We start from the raw sequence: 27328 nt of genomic DNA on the forward strand, positions 1-27328 counted from the left end.
CATTTCTAAACCACAAATTAGTGTGACACAGCCTTAAAAGAGCAACTGAAAGTATTGTTGGGGTAGGGCTGGGGCCACAAGGAAAGCATCTGGATGGTTTGAGTGACCAGGTAGGCGCCCTGGAAACTTGCTCTGCCCGGTTGCCTGTCATTGCTGGTTCGCTGTTGCCCTCTGCTGGCAAAACTGTTGTCATCCCAGGAAACCACAAATCTGGAGTTCCTAGATTCCCTTTTACACTGGGGTGTCCAGGCCCTTCATCGAATAGGGAAATGACACTAGTGTTGAGGAACAATAGTGGCAACAGGAGATACGGCAAAGCCTCTGCCAGGAGACACTGAGTCTCACAACTAAGAGGATGAATCATGGTTTTCGTCTTTTATGCTCTGCTTACTTGCTATGATTTCTATCTCGGCTTTGGTTGGGCATAATGAGGGGACCCAGACAGGACTAAAACACCTCTCTGTACTGGGGGGGTGGGGTGTCGTTCATCAAATGTGGGGAACAAGAGGATATTCTGCTCTATATTATAGAGCAGATTGTGACCTGGGCCACAGCTGAGACTGATAAAAAGCTTGTGTGTCTTTAAAAAAAATTTTTTTAAAAGATTTTATTTATTTATTTGACAGTGAGAGAGAGATCACAAGTAGTCAGAGAGGCAGGCAGAGAGAGAGAGGGAAGCAGACTCCCTGCTGAGCAGAGAGCCTAATTCGGGGCTCGATCCCAGGACCCTGAGATCAAGACCTGAGCTGAAGGCAGAAGCTTAACCCAGTGAGCCACCCAGGCGCCCCAAGCTTGTGTGTCTTTAATGCAAAGAAATACGATATCTGCTTTGCAAGAGGTAGGCTGGAGACTGGCGAGGGTGAATCTCCATGAAACAGATAGCATTTAAACTGGGGACTTGAAGGATAGGTGAGGTTATTTTTTTAAAAAATATCTTTTTGTCATGAAAGTAGAATGTGTTCATTGCCAAAAGAAATTAAATACTGGCTAATAAAAGCATGAAAAACCCCAGCACTCAGAAATAATCAGTTACCATTTTGATCTATGGATTTGTTGTTACAAAGTTGGAAGTATACTGAAAGCAACATTTTGTATCCTCTCTTTCTGATTTTTACGCTGCATGAACATTTTCCCAATGTTACTGATTAGTTTTTGAAACTGTGCTATTTTATGGGGGAGTATTTCAATGTGTAAACGTGAGGATAGGATTCCCAAACAGCATGAGCCAAGGCATATGGCTTGTACAGCACAAGGATTGTTCATTCTTTACTAATTCATTTCAGAAATATTTTTTGGACACATGCAACCTCAAAGACACAATGTGCAGAATTATCTCTATCTTTGTGGCGTTCATAGTATAGGAGAGGAGGCAGACGTTAATTAGGTCATCACAGAAATAACTAAAATTGCATCTGGGGTAAGCACTATGAAGGAGAAGTGTGCGCATTATGTAAGTGTACACTAGAAAGAGCAGAAGTAGTCACCGAGGTCTGGGAAGGCTTGCCTGAGTAAGGAGTAATTGAGCTCAGCACTATAGCAGTTAAGTAAAGAATCCCAGGAGGAGGCGGCAAATGCAAAGTCACTTTAGAAGGAGTGGGGATGTTGAAGACAAGAAACTGAAAGATGGAGAAGAATGAGTGCAGAGACTTGACCTGGGATGAGGCTGAAGAAGTTAAGTAGGGCTTGACCATGGAGAGCATTTCAGACCTGGTGAAGAACTTTTGTCATTTCTTACGAGAACTCCGGAGAACTATTGAAATGTCTGAAGCCAAAGTGGAGAGGTGAGGGCCAAATTCGTTTTTTTCAAAAGGTCTTCCTCAAAATGTGGAGAGGTTAGGAGGGAACAAGAGTAGATGTAGGCAAAATGGGTCTCGGTGACTAGTAGCCAGACTTAGTCAGAGGATGACTGTGATAGTCTAAGCAGGAGATGAGGGAAGACTTGATCCAGTCAAGAGGAGGTCAAAGTCAAGATGGAGATAAGTGGGTGACGTTGAGAAATATTTTGGGCATCAAATGTTTAGGACCTGGCAGATGAGGTAAGGAAAGGGAGAGTCCAGAATGACTCCCTCCTATGTCTTTGGCTTGCATAACTGGAAGGAGGGTTCTTCACCAAGATTAGGAACACTGGAAGAGGACAACGTTTGAAAGGGACAGTAATGTGTGTTTTCTCAGGAGAAAGGTTTCCCAGAGAGAACAGTCCCCGGAGTGGTATATATCATCACATCAGCTCCTTCCAGAAGTGGGTTTTACAACATTCTCATACCACCTGAAGGACCCTCTCTTTGGAGGTGGATGGTACTAGGAAGAAAGCCAATACCATGGCTGGGTTTTATGTCTCTACTTTGTCTTTAAAATGAAGGTAATAACATCCAGTCCAAAGAGTTGTTGTGAGGATTAATAGGACCACCAATATCCAAGGACTTTGTAAATCTCCACAGTATTTCACTGTTACTCCTATCCCTATATTTGTGGTGGATACTGTTGCCAACCCAACTTCAATTATGTTAATATTGGGGATATGAAATTCAATGTTTTTTCCATGAGTTATTTGGGGAAAAAGGTGCGATTGAAGTCTAAATAAATACATATACCACCCAGGAGCTAGAGATGTGGCCCCAAACTATTTATAAATCTGTGTGTTTACTTGAATTCAGACTTTCCCGACATGTAAATTATGCAAAATCTGTGTCACAGCAGAGCACTCTGTGTTCCTAAAAAGAATTCTCTTTTTTTCCCAAATCCTTTACCTTTTAAAATAAATCTCATTATGGAGTGCTGACATTTTCAGTAAAACCATTCAACCAAAAGCTGTGGTTTTTTTAGACTAAAACCAAGTCTGGTTTATTAGGCAACAGCTTTTAACTTGCTGCTAAGTAGATGCAAGCTATTTAGAGAAATTTATGTAGATATCCGATAAGACATTTCAGAGTCCCCAGTCTCTTTCTGATTAAGACTGAGAGTGTTAAACAGATCATCTAGAATTCCTTCCTTTTCCCAGTACGTCAGGAGTTGAGTATGGCAGTGTCGTTGAAGTGGAGGGACACAGAGGAGACAGGATTTAAACCAAATCTCTCAGACTCTGCACCACTGATCCTATTACCATATTCTAGTTGACTGACTTCAGATGAGACTTTCTTCAAAGGATTGTGGGGGATGTAGAGCTAATACTCTTACCACATTATGGCTACCTTACAGCAGGACCTCTATCAATGATCCCAGCCTTCTTGTTTTTCCTTTTTCTCCTTTTCTCTCTTCTCTTCTATCTTTTTTCTCTTTTTTACATGTCTACTTTTCCTTGCACTGATTTAATTCTTGGCTTGCCTTGCCTGTCTGGGTTTAGGTTATGCTGTACTGAGGAATGGCTTTTATCTGGGTTGCCCCAAATTCCTTAGTGACTGAGGTCCCTGCCCCGGATCATAACAGCTGATTTTATAGAGCACTGATTGAGAATAATTTCCCCTAATCCTCTCCCCAAACTTAGGAGATGAGCGCTAGTATTGTCTCCATTTCACAGGTAAGGAGCAGGAGCCAAAGACAGGTTAAATATCCAATCCTACAGAGTTATAGAACTGGAAGTTTTACCTCCGCCCTCATCTAGCCCAACAACCTTCAAAATTTTTGATTAGCACTCATTTATTCACTCAACAGGAATTTATTTATTGTAGGCTATTTGACAGGAGCTAGATAGAGTCTCTACCTTTTTCACACACACACACACACACATACACACACACACACACACACACACACACACAATACAGAGCTCACACTGACTGCCACTGTCTTCCCTCTGTATTTTGGTGTCCTTTCTGATTAGTCAGTGTCCACTTGGTACTTACCTCTAAACGTTTTACATATCATCCCTCCTTACAAAAAGCAATGGGTCCAAAAATGAAGGAGGATCAGGATGCTTTGAGAGAACATAATGGAGTAACACATTTGTATAGAAGCTGAAGAAATCCTCTTGCATGAGGCATTTGACCTATAAATCATAGGACAGTTAGGGTTATGAGATAATGCTACAGTCCGTGGGATTTGCTCCTAACTTGGATTCGCTCCTAAGATCAAAGACATGCTATTTAATAAAATAAATAGGGGAGTGATGTCATTCTGTTTGTATTTTAAAAATAGCACTGTAGTTACTGTGTGAGAATGGATGGGAGTAGGGTGTCCTTTCTGTCTTTACATTAGACTGATTTTGTGTAGTGAGGATTCAGGTATAAATCAGTCACAGATCACCCTTTTCAAGTTACCTAAGGAAAACAAAACATGTACTGAAATAAATCTAATAAAAATCGTGAGTGTTATATCCTAAAGACTATAGTAGATAGACAGCAAAATTGCTGTGAGTGAGAGGATTTCCAGACCATGTGCATTTTCTTCTAACCAGACAGCATTGCTTGTATTTCTTTTTGTTTTCTCTGGTGGAGATTCTGTTGGAATCAAAATTTTCCATTCATGCCCTGAAAGGCTCTCAAAGCCAAAGCAAATTAATTTAGTAAACAGTTATCTAGTGTCTACTTTGTCCTTGGCTCACAAGAACACCAGTTTACTTGTTCAAGGATATGATAGGATGAGCAGATGGCTTGTGGGGGAGGGGGTCAGTGCACCTGTCTCCATTTTATCTTCACTCAGCAACATAACTTTTGGGGATTAGAAAAAACTAGTGTGTGGTGAGTAAAGTTTATAGTAAGAACTGAATTGGGGAAAAGAACAATGTTTTGGTGTCCTTGGAGGAAGATGAGGGTTTTCTAGCAAACAGGGAAGATATGAAGGAACATGAATCAGGTGTCTGTCAACACACTACAAGCTTGTCATTACCCTCATAGATCTCTTCATGGTTACTCACCTCTGAAATTGTATTCTTTCTGCAATCTTCCATCTTCCCTCCTCCCTTGGTCATGGTGCTGGACTGAGAGAGAGATCACCCTCTTCTGAGGTGATCAAATCTCCCTATTTTCTGTGTTAGTAGAGGCATTTCAGGGAGTGCCATTATTTTTAACTTGGAAAGACCATGCCATTAACTCGTATCCTCTGTGATGATTCCTACAGGATAGACCACTGGAACAATGAGAAGGAGAGGATTTTGCTGGTCACAGACAAGACTCTCTTGATCTGTAAATATGACTTTATCATGCTCAGCTGTGTGCAGTTGCAGCGGATTCCCCTGAGCTCCATCTACAGAATCTGCCTGGGCAAGTTTGTCTTCCCTGGGATGTCACTGGACAAGTGAGTGTGATATCTTAGATTTGGAATACTGGTTCAGTGGGGGCGTGTCACATAGGGAGTCCATCGCAAAGTTCAGGTTAGTATGGTAAGCTTCGTGAATCCATAGGGAAAAAGTGAAGCTCTACAATTGATTTCATCAATTATTGAGTTTCTACTGTGTGTCAAACACCAGGGATACATCTTTAAGTAAATTTGTACTTTAATATGAGAGCATGAGAAACAAGTGGTTGAATGTAAAAATGGATGGAGCTGTGGGAGCATGGAAGAAAGATTCTCAACCTAATTTGTGTGGCAGAGAATCAGAAAGGCTTTTCTGGATAAGGATTTGAGCCTACATTTGATGTTGGGTGGGGTTAGCCAAAGAAGGAGAACAAAAATTCAACATTCCAAGCTGAAGGAATAGTCGAGGGAGTAGAGGTGGGAAGAGTGTAATGCCTTTGGAAATTGAAATTATTCAGTAAATTGAGCAAACAGAGTCTATGATGGTTAGTAGCTCTTCTTCTTCTTTTTTTAAAAGATTTTATTTATTTATTTGACACAGAGAGAGATCACAAGTAGGCAGAGAGGCAGGCAGAGAGAGAGGAAAAAGAAGGCTCCCTGCTGAGCAGAGAGCCCCATGCGGGGCTCAATCCCAGGACCCTGAGATCATGACCTGAGCCGAAGGCAGAGGCTTTAACCCACTGAGCCACCCAGGCACCCTTAATAGCACTTCTTAAAAGAAGTCTCTTTGAGCTCTGCCCTGGCAGCTTAGTGGAGATGACATCAACCATCTCAGTATTGTGTTGGCATTCACCATGATACCTGGTGAGATCTGGAGAAAGTTGCTATACTAAGCTCTTGTTATGGTTTTGGAAGGAACTGTTTTTTCTATATATCTTGTATCTAAGTCAGAAGGACAGCAGTCTTCCTCTGAGTCTTTGAATGTGAGGTGCTCCCATTGAATGGTGAGCTCCTTGAGGGAAAGTACATTGTTTTTATTTGTTTGTTTAGTTTTGTTTCTCTAAACACCTGGCCATGGGCCTAACAAATAGTAAGAGCAGGAAAAAAAAAGTGCAATTCAGTCGAGTGGTTGGTTTCTTTACAAAAAGCACACCATATCAAAGATCTGTTTTTTAATTTACTTTTCATAGATGTAAGATGCAACAAATTGATTTTTGCTGAGTTTTCAAACTTTTGGATATTTCAATAATATAGCAGTTGTAAATATATTTTTAAATATCTTAAAATGTTTATTTTCAGGGAATATCTCCCTCAACCCAGACTCTCAGTTCTCAAGCATTATCTCCCTATGTAATACCCAATAGTTACACATTGTTGTTGTTTTAAAGAAATAGTATGCAAATAAAAAAGAATATAAATGTTTTTGTATGCATTTATGTGTGTTTATACATATTTATAAGTAAATATCTGCACATGTACATTTGTCATAAATTACTTTACACAATGGGAACACATGTCATAAATTGTTTTCCCTTAAGATATTTTACCCAATGATATGCCTTGGAGATTTTATTATATAATCATCTATAGATCAACTTCAATCTTTTTAATAGTACAGAATATTTTATTTAAAAGCTAATTTATTTATCCAGCCCTTCATTAATGGATATTTATTTTTACCTTTGCTATTACACACAATGCGACTATAACTATTCTTGTGTAAAGGACTTGGCACAAATGCGAAAATATTCCTATAACGTAAATTCCTATTAGATCAGAAGTCTTGTGAATTTTAACTAATAGATGTTGTCAAATTGCCTTATACACAGATAACACCAGTTTATACTCTATACGTTATTATGAAGTATATTATAGAGTATATTATAGCATTTATACATTATACAAAGTATACAAGTATCCTTTTCCACACATCTTCACCAATATCACACATGAATCTTCTCTTGCTTTGCCAGTGAGATAAAGAAAAACAACCCATTTTTGTTTTAATTTCCATCTCTAGAACTTGAAGGAAGCTGAGGATGTTTTTCTTATGTTAGAAAGTCCTTTATTTATTTTTCTGTGACCTGCCTAATCACGACAATGACCTATGTTTTTTTTTCTATTGGGACATTGATTTTTTTCTTATTGATTTGTAAGAGTTCTTTAACTATAAAAGAATTTGTCCTCTATTCTGCCTTATATTTTACAAATATTTTTTTTCAGCTTTTCTCAGCTCTCTTTATAAGGCTTTTTTTTTTTTTTTTTACTTTCTTTGAATTTTGGGTTGTCAAATGTATCAGTCTTTCAAATCAACTTTCTACATTTACTTCTTTTTGTGAAGCCTTTCTCCACATTGAAATTTTAAAATATATTCCAAATTTTCTTCCAGTGTTTTTATAATTTTATTTTTTTAAATAGTTAAATTTGCATTTCATCTAGCATTTACCTTAAGTGAGAAAAAAGATATGCAATCCGCTTTATTTTTTTTTACCTAAATGGCAGGTTAGATTTCTCAGCACAATTTGTTCAATACTCCATCGTGTCCTCTCTAACATATAACCTTTATCATGTGTATTTCTCTTTATTTCTGGAATCACCATTCCATTTATCTGTTTATTAAGGTACAAAGTGGTTTCCATTATTATAATATTTTATTATGTTTTCATATCTGATAGAGTTAATTCCCTGTTCTTTTTAAGACTTTTTAAAGAATTTATGTTTATTTATGCATATTTATTTTTGTCTGCCAGCTTAATTAAAAATCCTATTTATACTAGGATTCTCAAATATTAAATCAACTTTGAATTCTTAAGATAAACACATTTAGTCATGATGTTTTGTTCTTTTTACACATTGTTGGTTTCAGTGTGCTAATATTTTATTAAGGAGTTTTGTGTCTATGTTAATGAGAGATATTGGTCTGTTATTTCACATTTGCAATATTTTATAAATATTGGGTAACGTCATAATTCTTTGATTTTGTGTTAATTTTTGTAAATTTTATTTTTCAAGGAATTTGTTACACTTACCAACATCGTGGTATTTGTTTTTTATTTTTATTTTTTAAAGATTTTATTTATTTATTTGACAGAGAGAGATCACAAGTAGGCAGAGAGGCAGGCAGAGAGAGAGGAGGAAGCAGGCTCCCTGCTGAGCAGAGAACCTGATGTGGGGCTCGATCTCAGGACCCTGAGATCATGACCTGAGCCGAAGGCAGCAGCTTAACCCACTGAGCCACCCAGGCGCCCCTCGTGGTATTTGAAAATATAAACAGGTTAATAACATTCTTTTTTTTTACCACATTAATGTATAAAAATATTTAGTGATATCCCTTTTATTTCCTGATTTTGGTGATTTGTGGGTTTTTTTCTTTTTTTCCAATGGACCTTTCAATTTTTTTGGTTTTTAAGAACTTGCTTTTAGTTTTGTTAATTTTCACTCTCATTTGATTTTTATTTTGTTGATTTCTGCTCTTTGATTTATTTTTTCCCCATTCTTGTACTTACTTTTTGGTTTACCTTTCCTTTCCTTTTTTTTTTTTTTTAACTTCTTAATTTGAAACCCAAGGATATCAATTTTAGCCCTTTCTTCTTTTCTGATATGAGTGGTTAAAGGTCTAGATTTTTTCCTAAGGACTGCCTACACTGGACCTCATAGATTTTGACATATTGTGCTTCTATTATCATTCAGCAAGAAGTAGTCTCTAATTTATTTTGCGATTTCTTCTTTGAGTCATTTCTACTTTAGAAATTGATTTGGCATTTTCCAAATATTTTGAGTTTTCTTAAGATTTTAATATTATTTAATTTTAACTTAGAGAATATGTGGCTTTGATTTTAATCTTTATAAATATATTGAGACTTCTTTTACTGACTGAACAGAATGATCTTGTTCATTGGAAAAGAATTCTGTATATAGTTTTCTATAAATATCATTTAGTTCATTATATTTGACAGCATTGTTTACATTTGACAGATATCATTTAGTTCATTATATGTGCCAGCATTGTAAAAATCTATATTTTTACAGATTTTTGTCTAGCTTTTTATTGGTTATTGAGAAAGGAATGGTGAAATCTATCATCATGGGGTTTTCTTGTTGCTTCTTTAATTTTATTATTCTTTGCTTCATGTATTTTGAGAGTCTTTTATTAAGTACATATACATTTATAATTAATATGACTTCCTGAAAAATTGAGCTTTTCTTATTATGAAATATTTGTTCCTCTTTATCTCTACCAGAATTCTATGTGTTGAAGTTTATTTTTAGTTTATTGAAGTTTATTTAATTTAATTTTATCCACTCCATCATTTTAATACTTTTTTTGCATAGTAAATCTTTTTAAAATCCATTTACTCTCCACATCTTAGTATTTCAGCTATATTTCTTTTTTTTTTTTTAAGATTTTATTTATTTATTTAACACAGAGAGAAGAGCGAGAGAGCACAAGCAGGGGGAATAGCAGGCAGAGCAGGAAGAAGGAGAAGCAGGCTCCCCACCAGGCAAGGAGCCCGATGAGGGACTTGATCTGAGGAACTCAGGATCTCAGGATCATGACCTGAGCTGAAGGCAGCTGCTTAATTGACTGAGCCACCCAGGTGTCCCCAAACCTCATTTCTTATAAAGATCACATAATTGAATCATGCTTTTAATCCATTCTGATAATCTCTGCCTTTTAATTGGAGTGTTAATCCTTTTACATTTTATATAATTTTAATTTGATTGAAGTTGAGTCTACCTATTACTTGTTTTCTGTTTTTCCTTTCTAGTTTTTATTCTTTTATCCTCTTTTCAACAGTCTTTTTAATTATTTGAATCTTCCTAATTCAATTTTAATATTTCTGTTGGCTTTTTAGCTATAACATTTATGTCATTTTGTGATTACTTTAGGCAGAATTTCTTAATATCAGCACTATTTACATTTTGGACAGGATAATTCTTTGGTGTGGAAAGCTGTTCTGTGCATTGTAGGATGCTTAGCAGTAACTCTGGCTTATACCCACTAGATGACAGTAGTACCCTGCTTCTGTTATGACAATCAAAAAATGTCCCCAGACATTGCCAATGTACCCTAAGGGCAAAATCACTCCATATTGAGAACCATTCCTGAAGGAATTATAGTGTATTTAATTTTTCACAGTCTACTTAGAGTTAAATTTTTAATGCTATACTTCAAACATAGAAATCTTGTAAACATTTTGTTCTAGGAATGTAAGTGTTGGATATGGTATGATAAAGTTGGTATGGTCACAGGCGAAAATGAGAAAGCAGCTTAGAAGAAAGAAGTTTATTATATTCACAGGTCCAAGATAGGAGGTCACCGTATGCCATATAGGGCACAGGGGAATTCACCAGTGGCAATCAGGAGGCTGAAAGGGCAGGAGCTATGAGAGAACTTTGACCATGGCCTTTACTGGAGTTTCTACAGGAAGGGCAAGGCATGACAAAGTAATTAATTTGGGGATTGGCTAGTTTTAGTAATTTTGGTGGACTTTAAGTCATAGGAGTAATCCACTGTTTCTTAGTACCTGACCCCGGATTAATTAAGGCAGAAGAATGTTGCCTCATAGGGTATATGGACCAGACAGAAGAGGTATGACTCTGGGTTGTTTTATATGCATATCACTGGCGTACTCTGGGTTGGACTATCTCTAAAAATAAACTATTTCCAAGAGTTTATTGCCCAAGAGGGGCTATCTCTCCCCAGACAGAAAGTCTCCCTTAATATGTAAAAACATCATAATATACATTAAAATATATACCTACCTTCATGCAAACACCTATACAATATGCATGTAGCACTATTTACACCCCTTTCCTCACTGAACTTCATGGTGCTGTTGTCATGCATATTACTTGTATGTGCATTTTAAACCCCCCACCATAATGTTATAAACTTTGCTTTAAGAAATTATATGTGGGGCACATGGGTGGCTCAGTTGGTTAAGCATCTGCCTTTGGGTCAGGTCATAATCTCAGGGTCCTGAGATAGAGCCCCACATCAGGCTTCCTGTTCAGCAGGGGCGGGTCTGCTTCTACCTTTCCTTCTGCCCTCCCCCTTCCACACACACACACCTGCGCTTGCTCTCTCTCCTCTCAAATAAATAAATTATTTTTTTAAAGAAATTACATGTATTTCAAAGAGATTAGGATATATAATTGTATCTTGTATTTAAATAGATATTTTCATTTCTGATACTCTTCATTTGTTCCAGATTACTTAGATTTCTTTTTGATGCCATATGCCTTCCATATGAAAAATTAATTTTTTATTCCTTGTACTGCAATCTGGTTATATATATATATATATATATATATATATATATATATTTTAAATCTTTATTTAGCCTTCATTCTTGAATGATATTTTCTCTAGTTAGAGAATTCTGACTTGACATTTTCTTTTCTTTCAGTACTCTCGAGATGTTCCACTGTCTTCTGGCCTCCATAATTTCTGAAGAGAAGTTCATAGTTATTTGAACTGCTATTCTGTGTATTCTTTAGCTGCTTTCACATGTTATTTTTATTTTTATTTTTCAGAAGTTTGACTGTGATGTGCCTAGTTATGTGTGTGTGCATGTATGTATTTGGGATTCCCTGAGCTTCTTGCATTTAAAATTTGTATCTTTCAACAAATTTGGAAATTTGGGGTTTATTACCTTTTAAAACTTTTTTTGTCCCATTCTCTGTGTTTTTTTCTCCCTGATATTTCAATTACATGCATAATAGAAATTTTGATATTACCCTACAGGTATCTGAGTCTCTATTTTTTCCAAGTCTCTTCTCTATCTCATCTTCATATTGGCAATTTCTATTAATATATCTTCACATTTACTGACATTTTTCTTTTTCATTCCATTCTGCTATTAAGTCTATCAAGTATTTTTTTTTACTTCAATTGTTCTTTTTGTTTTAAAACATCCATTTAGTTCTCTTTTATATTTTCTATTTCTCTTAAAATACTTCATATATTTTCTTTTCTTTATGGATATATTTTCCTTTATCTTACTTAGCATAATTATAATAATTACTTTAAAGTTCTTCCTGATATTTCAAGCTTATGGGTCATCAATTGATTGCTTCCATTGATGGTCCTTTTTAGGGATAGGTCACACTTTGTTGATTATTTGTATACTGATTACTTTCAAATTTATTCCTTCTGGCATTGTGGAGACTTCCTTTATTTACTCTCTAATGCCATAGGTAGAATATTTATGGGGAGGAAGATGGGTCTTTTGGGTTTTATTTTGTTTTGTTTTTTGGTATTTTGTGTAGAATTTCTAGTTGTTATCTTCAGAAGAACTAGTCTTCTGGGAATCTATGCTTAAATATTGAATTTCTACAAATGCTTTTATAGAAAGCATCTTTGGAGATACTATTTTTCTCCTGAGATCTGATTAATATCATGAGTACTGTCACACATTTCTTAATATTAAGACATTTTTATATATTCAAGGTATAAATATTCTATTGAATATTCATTGCAAGTTTTGAAAGTGTTTTTCATATCAATATTCATAAATTTGATTGATATTTAATTATCCTCTATTGGGCTCTCTTTGCAGATTTTGGTAATTATATTAAAAGACAATGTTTCCCCTCCCCTTCTTGATTTTTACCAAATAAAGAAATGACTTTATCTTTTACTAAGATGATTGGTATATTTCACCTATGAACATGACTGGACCTGGTGCTTTTTAAGGGGAAGTAGCACTACAACTTTCTCAATACTCTCTACCATATTGACATGTTTAGACATTCTCTCTATTTATAGCTATTTTCTTTATTTTTTACTAGATAATAATTCCATTTTATTCAGGTTTCTAAATTTTCACTGAAATGAGAGAAGTAAGAAGACAGATGATTAAAGTAATAATAAAATATTATTTTATATGTAATGCTTTTTTCCTTACGTAGGTAATTGAGTAGCTAATAGTTGAGTTCAAAATACCACCTCTTGAGTTTACTTGTTCATTTTCCCATTGATAATTTTTTATATTTATTTGTATTTCCTGTTGCTCTATTTGTGTAAATTCTGTTGTGCATTTTGTAACTTTTTCACTTAAAGTTTATTTAGAGTTATTTTGTATTAAATGCATAAATTCTATGAATGTTAAATTTTCTTTAATTAAGCTTTTCTAGCTATAATGTTTTATTATATTTCAAATGCCCTTTTGTTTTATCTTTGATTCAAAGATATGACTAAGGTAACTTTTTTTTAAAGTTAGAAGGGTTTTTACTCCTTTGTGATATATTATTTATTTCTAGATGTATACATTGGTTTTAGAGCCTGTCTTCTCTATTTCTGTGATTTTGGATTTACTGGATATTTTTACATTTAAATAGTTAATTTTTATCCACATTTCATAAATACTTGAATGTGCAGTCTCTGTTTCTGTGTATAGAACCTGATAACTGGTACTTTGATCCACTATCATTATGTTATATATGTCTTCTCTGTCTTTGACTATTAATTAATTAACCAATTATTTTTTTTTTTTTGGCTACTTGATCTGTCATAGACTGAGTGTTGAGAATTAAATTTTCCTTAATTACTATGTTTTTTTTTCTTTCATGACTTTACATTATGAATATTAATACTGTCTTATTTAAGACAGACGATTGGTATATTTCAATCTGTAAGTATAGGAACACTTACAGAATTTGATATTTATCTTAGATTAGAATTTTTTCCTTATAAATTTTATCTTATTTAGTGCCTCGCCTGCTTTTTTTCTTGTCTGGTGAATATTGTAAAACTTAAATTGGTTTTCTTTGCATCTTCTTCATATTATTTGCTTAGTTCATACTATAAACCTGAGTCTCTTTGTTTTTCATATGTTCATATACATAACATATGATTGAATTTTGCTTTGTGATCCAACATGGGTGTCTTTTCTTTAAATTGGTAAGATGAACCTACTTACATATAATGATACGACAATGATAATCTTTATTCCACCATCTTGATTTTTGTATTGTTATATTATTTTAAATATATTGCCATATTTTCTAGATTTCCTTTGCTTTCCATTGAGTGTATTTTCTCTCTCTTTTTTAAAAAAATATTTTATTTATTTATTTTAGAGAGAGAGATCCCCGCAGGGAGAGGAGAAAAGGGGGAGGGAGATGGAGAGGGAAAGAATCCCAAGCAGACTCTGTGCTGACAGGGCCTGTCAAAGGCTTAATATTCTGATCCTGAGATCATAACCTGAACGGAAATTAAGAGTTGAGTGCTTCACTATATGAGCCACCTAGGTGTTCTGAGTGTATTTTTCTTTTAACAAGAAGGTTTATAGTCTATCTTTTTCTGTGGGTGATTAGAGGTGTAACTTAGCACAGTATTTTTATCCTAGCCTTTTTGACTAATATCTAGTGACTTCCTAATATAAACCCATTCACATTAACAAATAAGAACTCATTTCTTTCATCTTCTTTTTGTACTTCTCTGTCATTCATTTTTTAAAAAAAATGCCTATACTGATCATTTTTAGTTACTTCAGTGGTTATTTAAATAATATGTTTCCACTCGATGTGTTATCTTAAATAGCTTACATTGAACCTCCAAGAAATCTGCATATTCATACTATTCCCATATTCTCGCATCTTTCATCTCCCTTCTTTCATTAGTTTTACCAGACAAATTTCATTTTTTTATGGCATATTTTATTTTATTTCCCACGAGGCACCCAATTATTACCACAGAGAGTTGATGTAATTCCCTCCTAATTAACTTGTGTGGCTTTCTCCAGATTTGCATTCTGGGGTTAGGGAGAGAAAGCCTGTGCCAGCAGCTGGCATGTTGGTAAATGTGAAGGGCTTTCCTGAGCCCCAGGTAGTAGGAACACAGTGTGAGGAAGGCGGGTGGTATTCTAAGTTCCCCTCAGTTCTCTTGCAAACCTCCATAGCAGATTGCTGGACTAGGAGTGGAGCCTGGGTTTCAGCCCTGATCTTATAGCTGTTAACTTTGTTTACTCATTTCTCAAAAAAGGTGACATTGATCATCATTCTGCTTCATTAATAGTCATATTGTAAGGTTCTAATGAGATAGCTTGAAAGCATTTTGTAATATGCCTCATAGATATCAACTGTTAACGAGTTCTGATTTTTCTCCCAGATAAGAGCTTTTGTTAACATGGAACTAAGTAGGCTGATTTGATTGTTGTCTTTGTTTCCAAGTCAGTTGGCCCTCCTTGGTTGGGCATTAAGTCACCATTAATAAGGTCAGAGGTCAGGCAGCAGCTGGCAGAGGAGGAGGAGAGGCAAGGGAAAACCAGCTGCTGACTAATCATAAGCCCATCCCAGAGGAAAGCTTGGACAGAGTCAGAGAAAATTCCCTTCTCATAAGAAAATGCAGTGATTTAATATTAGCCTCCTCTGGCTGTAGGTGGTAATGCTGACCTTGTTTACCAAATAGCTTTAACCCCCTGTGCCATTTGCCCTTCAACCCCCAAGAAGAAATAGGCTGAGTGAATACAGTTTAGAGTTGAGGCAAGACAAAAGAGGCTCTGGGATTGGGGCACGCTCCGCTGTTTAGTATCAGAGCTGGGTTTCGAAATCAATTCTTCCAACTCCCTGTCCAGTATTATTTTTGGATAAATACTATTTTATTTGCTTCTTTCTCTCTCTCCCTTTTGTCCTCCTTCCCTTTTGGTCCAGTCCTTTCTCTTCTTTCCCCCTCGTTTTCTTATGATCTTGCCTCTGTGTTTTTCATCCTGTCCCTTCTCCTTTCCTCTTCTCTATCCCTGTGGGTGAATATAATCTCCCCCTGTTAATGTAGCTCTGCTTCTCTTAAGAAGCCACTAAGAGGACTATTGGAATTTAGTGGAATGTGTGCCAATGAATCCCACATATTGGGGCTTACAAAACAAAGTTGTTTTGTTTTATCCACTGCTTGCCTTTTGGCTTCATGTGAAGGAGAGGGCAATAGCCAGAGAGGACTAGAGGCTGTGGGTTAGGTATTTGTGAGATGAAGGCCAGTTCCCTTTGGATCAGAACATTAACTAGAGACAAAGTCAGGAAATGGTACAAGACCTGGTTTATGCTCTAGGTCAACTAGTTGCTAGTACATAGTGTTTGTTACTATTTCTTATCTCAAATTGAACCCTACACCTTATTTCTATCATTATTGGATTTATTTTCAGATTTTAATTAGAAACCCCTTTTCATGATCCTGTTGTATCTGTAACCTTTCGGAAAAGTAGAGGAGAAGGACACCTCTCAGTGGCTTGGTCAGTTAAGTGTCTATCTGGCTCCATTTTGGCTCAGGTCATGAACTCAGGATCATGAGATGGAACCACATGTCGGGCTCTATGCACAGCTGGGAGTCTGCTTGAAAAGTCTCTCTCCCTCTCTCTTTGTTCCTATCCCTTACCTCTTTCTGTCTCTCAAATAAATAAATAAATCTTAAAAAAAAAAGAAAAAAAGAAGAGGAGAGAGGACTAGGCTTCTGTGAGATTAACCACAGGTTAAAGCTATGACTAATCTCTTCTTTAATAAATATTTTATTTATTTATTTGACAGAGTGAGAGAGAGATCACAAGCAGGCAGAGGGGCAGGTAGAGAGAGAGGGAGGAAGCAGGCTCCCTGCTGAGCAGAGAGCCTCATGCAGGGCTCTATTCCAGGACCCTGAGATCATGACCTGAGCCAAAGGCAGAGGCTTTAACCCACTGAGCCACCCAGGTTCCCCAAAGCTATGACTAATCTTAACCATACCGATTTTCTTGCTGTTCAACTTTGAACAATGTATTTTAATTCCTGGGCTTTCAATTTCTAATCTATAAAATGTGAATAATAAAAATTCCTACCAGGCTAACTCATAGATTACTATCAATTTTAATGATGAATGTGAGAGTGTTTTGTAAATTGAAAGCTGCTAAAATAAAGTAAGTTGTCACAGAATTCTAGAAATCCATACTTACTTGATAACTCTCTCATTAAAAAAAAAAAAATGTCCACAAGAGCTAAGGGTGAGGAAGCTGTGATCTTGAGTGGTCTAGTGACTTGTATGTAAGTAGACAGTGGTGGGGCTGAAAACTTGAGGTCTTCTGATTTCAAATCCTCCCTTTGTCAAGCTCCTGATTCCTACTCGTCCTCAAATTCATTGTCCTTTTTGAGGATAAATGGGCCCCATTTCTTTTCCTCCACTCCTGTCTGAACTTTGTAATGGGGAGGTAGAGAATTCTAGAACTTAGCAGGTTCTGAAGTCAGGCTGCCCAGGGAACTGATCCTAGATCTGCTTACGGGTAACATATAGGGCAAGTCCCATAGCAGCCTGTGCTTCAGTCTCCTCATTTATAAACTGAAGAGAGTAATAGTATCTATCTCATTGGTATGTGTGGAGAATTAAATGAGATAATACATTTCCAATGCTCAGAAAAATATCTGGTATGAGTGAGCACTCCGGTATGTGATGCAGCAGAAGCAAACCTATTGCTTCTCTAGTAGGTTTGGTGGGAAGATACTAGTTTAGGATTCAGAGACCTAGGTCCTGATGGCTTTCCTGATATGTCTCTGCCCTTTGCTGAGACTCATTTTCTTCATTGATAAAATCTGTAAGGGTTTTTCGTTTTTTGGTTTGGGGTCTTTGTTTTTGGTTTGTGTGTGTGTGTGTTTTTGATATTGAAATTCTGTACCTTTATGGTACTCTATTGGAATACCAAGTTTTTAAAAGTCATTCATCTTGGAGGGCTAGATGACTTTACCTAATCAATTATTCCTGTGAAAAATGTCTCTAAAGAGGTTTCATGCTGGAAAATACTATTTCTGTCACATTGATATGTCAACAAAAGCTGAGCAGGAAGGTCATGCCTAGAAATGTCTTCCTACAAGAGTAGGCATCACATATTGATCTCTCCATGCTGTTTAAAATTTGCATTTGGCATAATAGAAGGGATAGACTGTGCTGCAGAAGTGAGGCTTGGGAAACTTCCTGTGGAGGACACCACCACTCATTCTGTCTGTAGAGATGCTGGTGGAAGCAGGAGATAGAAGCCGCCCCCTGTTGACTTAGTGTCAGCACATGCAGAGGGCGGCAGGAGGGGATCCCAGACATGACTCCATCAGCTCAGCAGTGTTCCCTTGGATCCAAAGGCCAGTGAGCTGCTCTGTACCCCCAGAGTTCTAATTGGGCTTCTTTTTCCCAGACAAGAGCTTCAAAGTGCCTCTGCTCCGCTCTGGGTGAAACCGGCTCGTGGCCCAGGCCAATTCTGCTGTCTCTGCGTCTGTCAGTGTGTTCTAATCACTGTTATAAGTGTGGTTCTGTGGAACACCTTGTAAAATATTTTCCTATTGCTCCAGCAACATCTCCTGTCTAGACAATCTAATTACGAGCAGCACAGAGCAAACAGCTGAAGTCTATTCCGCCCCCAAGGGTTGCCTAACTCCCAGGAGTGGGGGTGGAGGATGGGGGGCGGTGAAAGGTATTGGTTGCTTTTTGTTGACCTGACCAGAAAATTGAGTGCTCCAGAAGAATCTGGCTAACTTTTAATTAAAAAGAAATGATCTGGTGGAAGCTGGCATTTTGTTGTTTTTCCAAAGTTAGTGGAGGATTAAAGGTACCGATTTATTTCCCTCCAATCGCATCTTTTTCTTGGCTTCAGAGGTGGTTTGTGGTCTTTGCTTTAAAAAAACAAAAAACAAAAAACAAGAAAACACTGATTTAATAATCTGCTCTCCCAACAGCATGTTGCAAATAGAAGGCGGCCCCCTAAAGGCATGCTCTTTCCAAGTAGTAATTCAATTATATTCAGTGAGTGTTTCCTGAGCCCTGGCCAGGTGGCAGGCATTGAGCATGACAAAATAATGAGACATGGACTCTGTCCCCAAGATGTTCACAGTTTCACCAAGAAAGCAGACCCATACACACTCATGCTTTAAGTGGCATTATTTAATGCTTTGATGGAGAGGCAACAGTGTCGTGAGCACCAGAGAGGGGAAAAGAATTTCTACTACGATGTATGGGGAGGTCTAATGGAGGAGGTGGAATCTGGACAGAACTTTGTAGGATAAATCAAATTTGGGCAGAGAGATGGAGAGGGGCAGTGTGGTCCAGGCATAGGAAAGTGAATGCCCAACCGCTGAGACCACACCAAGTCTTCCATGGGGCTTGGTCCTGGCTGTTGGGGAAGTATAGTGGAAGCTTCTGAATGGTTTTGAATAATAACATGAGGAATTTGGGATTTAGTCATAAAAGCATGTAAAGGGATGAATTTGGGGGCATGGGGAGAAGCCTGAAATCATTGACATTCTGCTCAGGAAGTTAAAGGCGGCAACCATGTAAGAGATGGTTTGGAAGAGACAGAAACTGGAGAAAGGGGCTGGCTAGGGGACAGATTCTCTGGTGGAGAATCTGAACTAGACCAGTGAGTGGCAAAAGGAGGGCATGGGTGTGAGAAGGCTCAGTTGAAGTAGACTCTGATACATGGTGACTGGATTGGGTTTTCTTGAGGTGGCAGAGGGAGATGGTGACCATGAGCCTCCAAGTGGAAGGTGCTCTTCATGTTTGTTCCTGGGGAGACTGACTGGTTATGGGGCGATGTTTGGATAAAGTCTTCACATAACTGACATTTATTAAGCACTTGTCATGCCGGTTGCTGGGCTGTGTACTGTGATGCCATTGTGATAGAGTTTCTGCCCCATCAGACAGTAATGAAATCATCATAGCAATAAGATTAAAATTACAACAAGGATATGCTCTGAAGGACATATATGGGACGTGTGAATTATCTATTGCCATGTAATGATTTACCTCAGACCTAAGTAGTGTAAAATGAAAAACATTTATTATCCCTTGGTCAGGGATGTGGGTGAGGCTTAGCTGGATCCTCTCATTCAGGATCTCTCCAATGCTTCAGTCAAGATCACTTGGGCCACAGCATCTCAAGGCTCAATGGGAGAGGATGAGTCTCAAGATTGCTCATGTCATCAGGCTCAGGTCCTAGCTGGCCGTTGGCTAGAGAAATTAGTTCCTACCTTGTGAGCCTTTCCCTAAGGCCACTGACAACATGGCTGCTTGCTTCTGTTAGAGAGCAAGGGAGAAGGTGAGAGAGAGCAAGAGAAGTTGAGCAAGATGGAAGCCACCATCTTTAAGTAACCTAATCTTGGAGGGGACATCTATTACCATTATGTGATTATCTGTACCACATTCTGCTCGTTGGAGGCAAGTGAATCCAGCTCACACTCCAGGGGAGGCTGTCGCACAAGGGCATGTGGATCAGGAAGCAGACATTTTTGGAGGCCATCTGAAAGACAGGTAGCCTATCATCTGAAGGATACCAGAGCACTTATGACAGGATTTGGACCTAACATTGGAGAGGAAAGAGCAGGGAAGGCTTCTCTGAGGAAGGGATTCTGAAGCCAGGGTTGGAAAAAGATGGATAGGTGTTGACAAAGTAAAGGGGGTTATGGAGAGAGTGTTCCAGGCAGAGAGAAGAATGAATGTGTGCAAAGGAGGAGAGAATTTAGTACCTCTGAAGAACTATGAACCGGCCAGCATGGCCCGCTAGCTAGGAAGGGCTAGAGGGACGCCAACATGGAGATGAGTTCTGTGTTTAGCTGTGGATGAGCTATGTTATTTTGGAGGAGTTAGAGTAATTCTGCTTTTATCTGTCATTTGCGCTGGCATTCACTAGAGAGTGAGGGGGCTCAGAGTTAAAACGAGTTTGAAAGCCCTCGCTCTGAACTGTAGGACTGTCTCTGGACTGCTGGGAAATGGGTCTGATTCAGTGTACAAAATGAATAAAATTGCCCACTTATCTCTTAGGATAATTACTTATTATGTAATGAGATAATGTTCATAAATCTCCCTGGGCTTTTTGGGGGAAGGTGTTATATAAACATACGGCTTTATCAGTGATGATGGAAACAGATTTGGGGGATTAAAATCAGATGTGCATGGTGATGGTATGGCATTTTACTCCAAACCAAGAGACCTGTGAAGTTTTCCAGAGTTCTTGGGAAGGGTTTTAGGTCCAGAAATGGAGGCAGCAGGGTAATCAGAGATTACCCTGAGGCAGGTTGGAGTTGGGGGTGAACTCCTTTTAACCCATTCACCTTAATAAGATAGAGCATGGCTCTTATTAATCTTAGTTAAAGGAGACTTTTAAAATGCAATATGATATCTCTTCTTCTGGGAAAAAGAAAAGTCTGAATTCTTCATCCATATTCTGTCTTCAGTTTGCTGTATATCCTTAAAAGATACGTGTTTCCCCTCTCAGGGCCTTAATTTACCCACGTATAACATGAAAGGAGTTAAACTAGATGATTTTTAGGGTCTCTGCCATTTCTTGGGACAGGGATTAACCAAGTTTTTGTAGCATTGTTTCCAGTTTTGCTTCCATGAAATGAGAGAATAAGAACGACTTTAATGTCAGCAGTCAAAAATTGCTCTGGCCAATGACAGTTTTTTGCTTTGGGAAAGTTGAATGTTGGCGGCAGAAGCTAGACATCTGTGCATTTACTTTGCTGACCCATGAGAAGGATGGAACAGGTGAAGAGAAAATAGTTCCGAGTTGGTATTTGATCCACTTACCTCCAGCTTGTGCAGATGCATTCTTCTCCTCCCCCACTCCTCCCCGCCCCGCCTCAGTCCCTGCTTTTCTTAGTCCAGTTTTCTTACTTCAATTTCGGTGGTTATGAACATATTCATATGGTTCATGTTTTCATTTTGTCATCCCTTGTTTCTCTTTTTATTAAAAACACCCAGTCAAGTGTGAAACAGGTTAAGTTCTTCTTCACTTAAATACGTGTGAATATTAGATTATCTATCCAACAGAGCGTTTATCTCACAAGGAGGGTATTTTATAAAAAACTCACAAAGCAAATATTCTCACTAGGTGTGACTGAGGTACAAGGTGATTGGACCAGAGTCTAGTCTGTTGTTTTCCTGAGAAGTAACTGTCCGGCTCCGGCTTCTCATCCTCTTCTTCCCCAAATACTCCCTAAGTGAATAAGATACTGTAGAACAGTACTTTTCTCCCCAAATTAATCCTTATTTACAGAAGTAGTTCTGCACTCCACAGGACTCAGGATAGGAAGACCGGGGAACAACTGAAATCCCAGAAAAATTATAAATAGCGTCAGATTACACAACAGGCAGACAAGCCCTGGGAGAATGACGACAACGAGGTACAGTCACCAAATGGTGACAGACGCTTAATCCTGGGGTATTCACTCGCCATTGTTAATCTGCAAAGCCTGAAAGAAACTACTTCAATTTCGGTGGTTATGAACATATTCTACTTTTTGATTCTGTGTTGCTTGTATTCTGACTTACACAGGAGTAGAGAAGGCCACAATCTTTACAGTGCTTAGGGTCACAAAATCTTTAGTAGTGCTTTCAGTGTGAATGGAGGCCCTGGAAGCCAAGGGAGTCCTCTCTTCTGAAAAGGGCATCGCGCTGAGAGACCAGACGTGGTTGGTTCATCTGATCCTCCCACTATGGCAAAAAAAAAAAAAAAAAAAAAAAAGCAACAATTTTTACCTTCTCTTTAGAGTATCTCTAAGCATAAATAAAAATGATCCAATTTTATTTTTTCTACCTTTTCACAACTGCATGAGAATCTGGCACATTCTGTCTTTAAAACATTAAATTAACCTTCAGAGTAGGAGCAATGTCTGCGAAGTACGAAAGTCATTATGCCAGTTCTCAGTAAAGTTCTCTCTCTCCATCTGACAGAATCCCTAAGTTATTGGGGGCGGCCATAGCTCTAACTGAAGCATTACATTTCTCAGACTCTCTGGATGCTAAGTATGTCCATTTGACCAAGTTCTGGCCAATGAATTGTAACCAGAAGAAATGGGAGGGCCGTTTGGGAAGATTCCTCAAAAGGCAAGGACACACTCTTCTCTGTCCTTTTCTACTTCCCCCTCTTTCTATCTATAACAGGGATGTAACACTCTGGCCCCAGTCCTGGATGGTGGATCCAAGGATCAAACTTAAGGGTGGTGGGGGGAGGGGGGCAGCTGAAAGGAGCCTGGCTTCTGAATGACTCTGTGGAACTTCCCTTCCCCTCCTACACTGCCCACCTCTGATCTTCTTTTACCTAGAGAGAATGTGCATTTCATCCTTAGCTGGTATTTTTTCTGTTACATACAACCAAACCTCTTTCTAACAGAGCATAGGCGATTGTGCCAACTCTTGAAGGCTGATGATGACAGAGATGGCAGTTTCATGTGGTAGAATGTTCAGGATTCCACAGACTATGGTTCCAATCCCAGATCTGTCACTTGCTGTCTTGGATACATGACTTTTCTCAGGTTAGTGTTCTTATCTCTGAAATGGGGTTAGTAATACCCACCTCATGGAGTTGTGAAGATTAGGGAAGGACACTTGAGAGATGCTGGGCTGGTCACCGCTATAGGTGGGCTCCAAACTATTAGTTCCCTCTCGCTTTCCACTTAACTCTGCTTTTATTAGGGAGATGACATGCTACATGTATTTTTCAAGGTATTGGGAGTGCTCATAGACAGCTATCCCCCAAGAGGCTGCTGAGTCACCAAGTGGGGCAGCTGGGACTATAGGTCTGCACTGTAAGTTCAGCAGGAAAGGAGTGTTAATTGTTCACTCAGCTCTACGCCTGTCCCTCTGTGTCAAGCTAACAGGGAGCTGGGGTCTATTTTCTGGGAGGAATAGCAACTTCATGAGTTGGTTTGGGAGAGTCTGAGCCGTATGAACAGGAGATAAGGGATCTATTTCTGTGAGTAGGGGAAGCACATGTTAAAATGCTCCTAAGAATGAGAACGTAGCTCCCAGTTCAGACCAAGCAGAAGGCGTGTATAGGAAGGAATGACCTTTATAGGTATGCACAGAGAAGTGACCCAAATCCAGGGTGTGCCTACCTAAAACACCTTGTGTTATATTTTGTCCCATTTGCTGAAGGCGTGGCAGATAGAGGAAGTTGGTTCTGGTGCAAAACCCAACTTATAATTAAGAATGATAGGTAATTAATATTACCTTGATTAATATCAATATTACCTTGGTTTTAAATATTCCTTGATTTTTTTTTTTAGTTAAAAATTATTTCAGCTGTTTCATATAGTTACCATCATTGTGCATTTTCCTTGTGTGTTTTTTGTTTTCTTTCATGGCATATTAGATATTGCTGTACCCAGATCCTGGAAGAAAGATTTAGTTTTGATAGGATTAATGTGGTGATTCAACCAATGAGAACAATGGTGTCATAATTTCTACAGGGGAAAGGAGATGAATTACACATCGGCCGTACTCTCCAAAACCTGAGATCTAATTTGGGCTGGGAGAGTATGTACCTAGAAAACCAATCCTCATATAACACACATGCACGACAAACCCTGAATGACTGACAGAGGCAGTGCACTATGGGAGCACTGGGAGCACTGATTAGGCAACTGTTTTCCTAAGCATGAAAATTATTGCTAAAGATATAATAGACTAATGGATTTTGGTAGAGAACAGTAAGTGCCTCATGGGCTAGGGAAAGAGTATTATCAAAAGACATGATACAAAGTGTGGAAAGTTGTTTCAGAAGCCATGACTAGCCTCCTAGGCCACTGGAGGACAAGAAGGGTAGAGAGAAGGAGGGAGGGAGGGGAGGAAGGAAAATCTGTTGATCGATGATGTTAAAAGGCAGGATAAGGAGGTTTTCTATATTTTGATTGGTCAAAGGGAGTCATAAAAGTTATAGAGCAAAAAGGCTTTTATGCATCTTGGTGTTTTCGCAGCTGGTAACACAATATTCCGTGTGTATTCAATGGGTGGTAAATAAATGATTAGGACAGGTGGTGGTGTGTGGCGTGGGTTAGAGCACTGAGAAAAGTTTGATCAGATCTTCGAGTCAGTCTTGCTGAGAGATGTTGGATACTTAACCTAGGTGTGGAAAGAAGTTATATGTGAGAGTCTGAGTATCATCTTCTTGTGGGCAACACTGATTAATGGCTCCAGATTCCATGGGAACCAAGTTGCTTGAGATTCGCTTGGATGGAAATAAAGTCTGAATACATTGCCTTGAGGTTTATGGGGCTACCATCCTCTCAGTAAGGATCGCGTTACGTGGCATTCTATGGTGAACTGGGCAGCAGGCAAGGATTTTGTCACGCATGCCCGCCACTTTGCCTTCGGGGGTGTGGGGGGCGGGGTCTGTGCCAAGAATGCCCTGGATTGGATGTTGGGTGCGGTGTCGGCCACTCACTTATAATGCCCAGGGAGGCGTGTTGACAAGGATGGGTGGATGGTGGGGGGTGGCTGAGCTATTTCTTGGCAAAGCCCTGGGAGGAGGCGTGCCTCGGATGCCACAATCCTGTTATTTTTGAGTAATTGGCTGAACCCAGGTGCCTGATTGGACAGGGCCACTCCCAATTTCTTCTAGATAAATATTTGGTTGCCAGGAGGTTATATTTAAATGAGCAATACCTCCTTGGGAAGTAGTTGCCTAGGAATTCCTGCAGAGGGCAGGATCCCATCCCTGCTGGGATATGCTTGAAAACTACCCCAAAACTTACTCTGCAAGTACTTACTGTGTACTTACTGTTAGGGCACCCGGTTTAAGGTTCTATTAAAGTCTGTTGCTCCAAATAACAAGAAAACCCATCAGTGTTAGAGGCACCGTGTTTCTTCAGAGAAGCGTTTGTGGTCTTCAGTGGCGTAATGGCCGAATTTTGAAGCACATTTGGAATCCAAGTCAGGGATTTGGTGTTAAAGAGACAAATAGTAATACGTTATATGTTAATAAAATAGAAAATAAATAAATAAATACATAAATAAATGAAGGGACAAATCAGTTCTCCGAAACAGAGCCTGATTGTTGCTGGAATCCAAAGCACAGAGTCTGGGAAGCTGGAGAATGTGGATCTTTCACACACAGGGCACTCTTGACTTTGTTCTTCTTACTTGTAATCCATATTTAGATGTTAGCTTTTCAGGCCTCATCAGTTTAGCTTTTCTATTCTTTCTATGGGGAAAATGCTCTTATATTATGTATTTTCCTTCTATTTTCACCAAATGAGAGTCTGAAGAATCAGCAATTAAATCTTAGAACTGGTATTTGGATCATCTATCTTTAGAAATACCCCAGTTAACATCCTCAGTTTTTTTTCCCCCCAAAGGAAAGAACACAGAACAAAACACGAATAAAAACACACGGCAAAAAGCAGGGCATAAGGCAAAAGCACAAATAAAAAGGCCATTATTCTAGCTTTCTGACTCAAAGTTCAGTGTTTCTGATCCTTCTGTCAAGATCCATCTTTAACATACAATTGCCATAAGAACGTGTGACTTCAAGGTCACATGCTGTGACTCTCCCCATCATTTTCCGAATCATATCTTGATCACCAACCATATGTTATTTTTTTTAACCCCCCAAACTCCTTTTCATTAGGGGCGGCATGAATGTTCACTGACTAATGGATCGCCTCAGAAAAGAGCTCTTACCCATGTGTACAAGCTTACATACAAATAAGAAAAGGCAAGAGTAATTACCAGGTTGGCCTGTGCCCCAGGGCTACATGGGGTATGTCTCAGAGAGAACCCACCTGGAGGAAGGTCATGGAAACTTAGGGACGCTTGGCAGAGAGTCAGAGTTCAGGATTTGTTTCTTTTAATTTCTTGCAGGGGGGGGGGCCTGTTAACTTTGATGTGTTTAAATTCTTTCAAGGTGCCATTATGATAATTCCGTAAATGAGAGTGAGTGATGAGAAACACAGGCTTTTGGAGCTTGAAGGGATTTTAGAGTGTCTGGTTCAGTCTCCCTTTTTGAAGAGATATAAACTGTGGTTTTAGGGGACTGTGCTCGGGACCCCAATGACAAGGCTGAGAGGAGAACCTACAGAAGGGTAATTAATTAAGAAGGTTGTTCATTGACTAAATCTTTAGTGTTGTTCTCTTTACATCATCAGGAAACAGGGAATCTACTCTTTAGAAACATCTAGGGAGTGGAGCATCAGCATAAGATAGTAGATGTGGAATGAGTGTTTTGACTTTCTGTAAATGAGCTCCCTGACCCTGGCTCTTGACGATCTTCTCTCTTCTCTTCTCTGATCTTTTTTTTCTTAAACATCTGCAGAGCAATGGGAGCATAGGCTCTGATCTTCCAGGTGTCCTTCAGAACTAAAATTCTGTAATTCAAAATTCTTATCTGGGTACTCTTAAATAATAATAAGAGGAGGAGGAGTAGTAGTAGTAGTA

General features: G+C 38.5%; 1 protein-coding gene across 4 annotated transcripts in view; it reads left to right on the forward strand.

Moving 5' to 3' along the window:
- Nucleotides 1-27328, forward strand: part of TPRG1 (tumor protein p63 regulated 1) — a 224338-nt gene that overhangs the window by 137256 nt on the left and 59754 nt on the right. For all 4 annotated transcript variants that reach the window (XM_082694901.1, XM_082694902.1, XM_082694900.1 and 1 more), the window contains one exon: nt 5053-5229. In XM_082694901.1, the coding sequence (XP_082551027.1) occupies nt 5053-5229 (177 nt within the window). The remainder of the gene's footprint in view (nt 1-5052; nt 5230-27328) is intronic.

This window comes from Mustela nivalis, assembly GCF_964662115.1.
Source record: "Mustela nivalis genome assembly, chromosome: 1".
NCBI classification, from domain to species: domain Eukaryota; kingdom Metazoa; phylum Chordata; class Mammalia; order Carnivora; family Mustelidae; genus Mustela; species Mustela nivalis.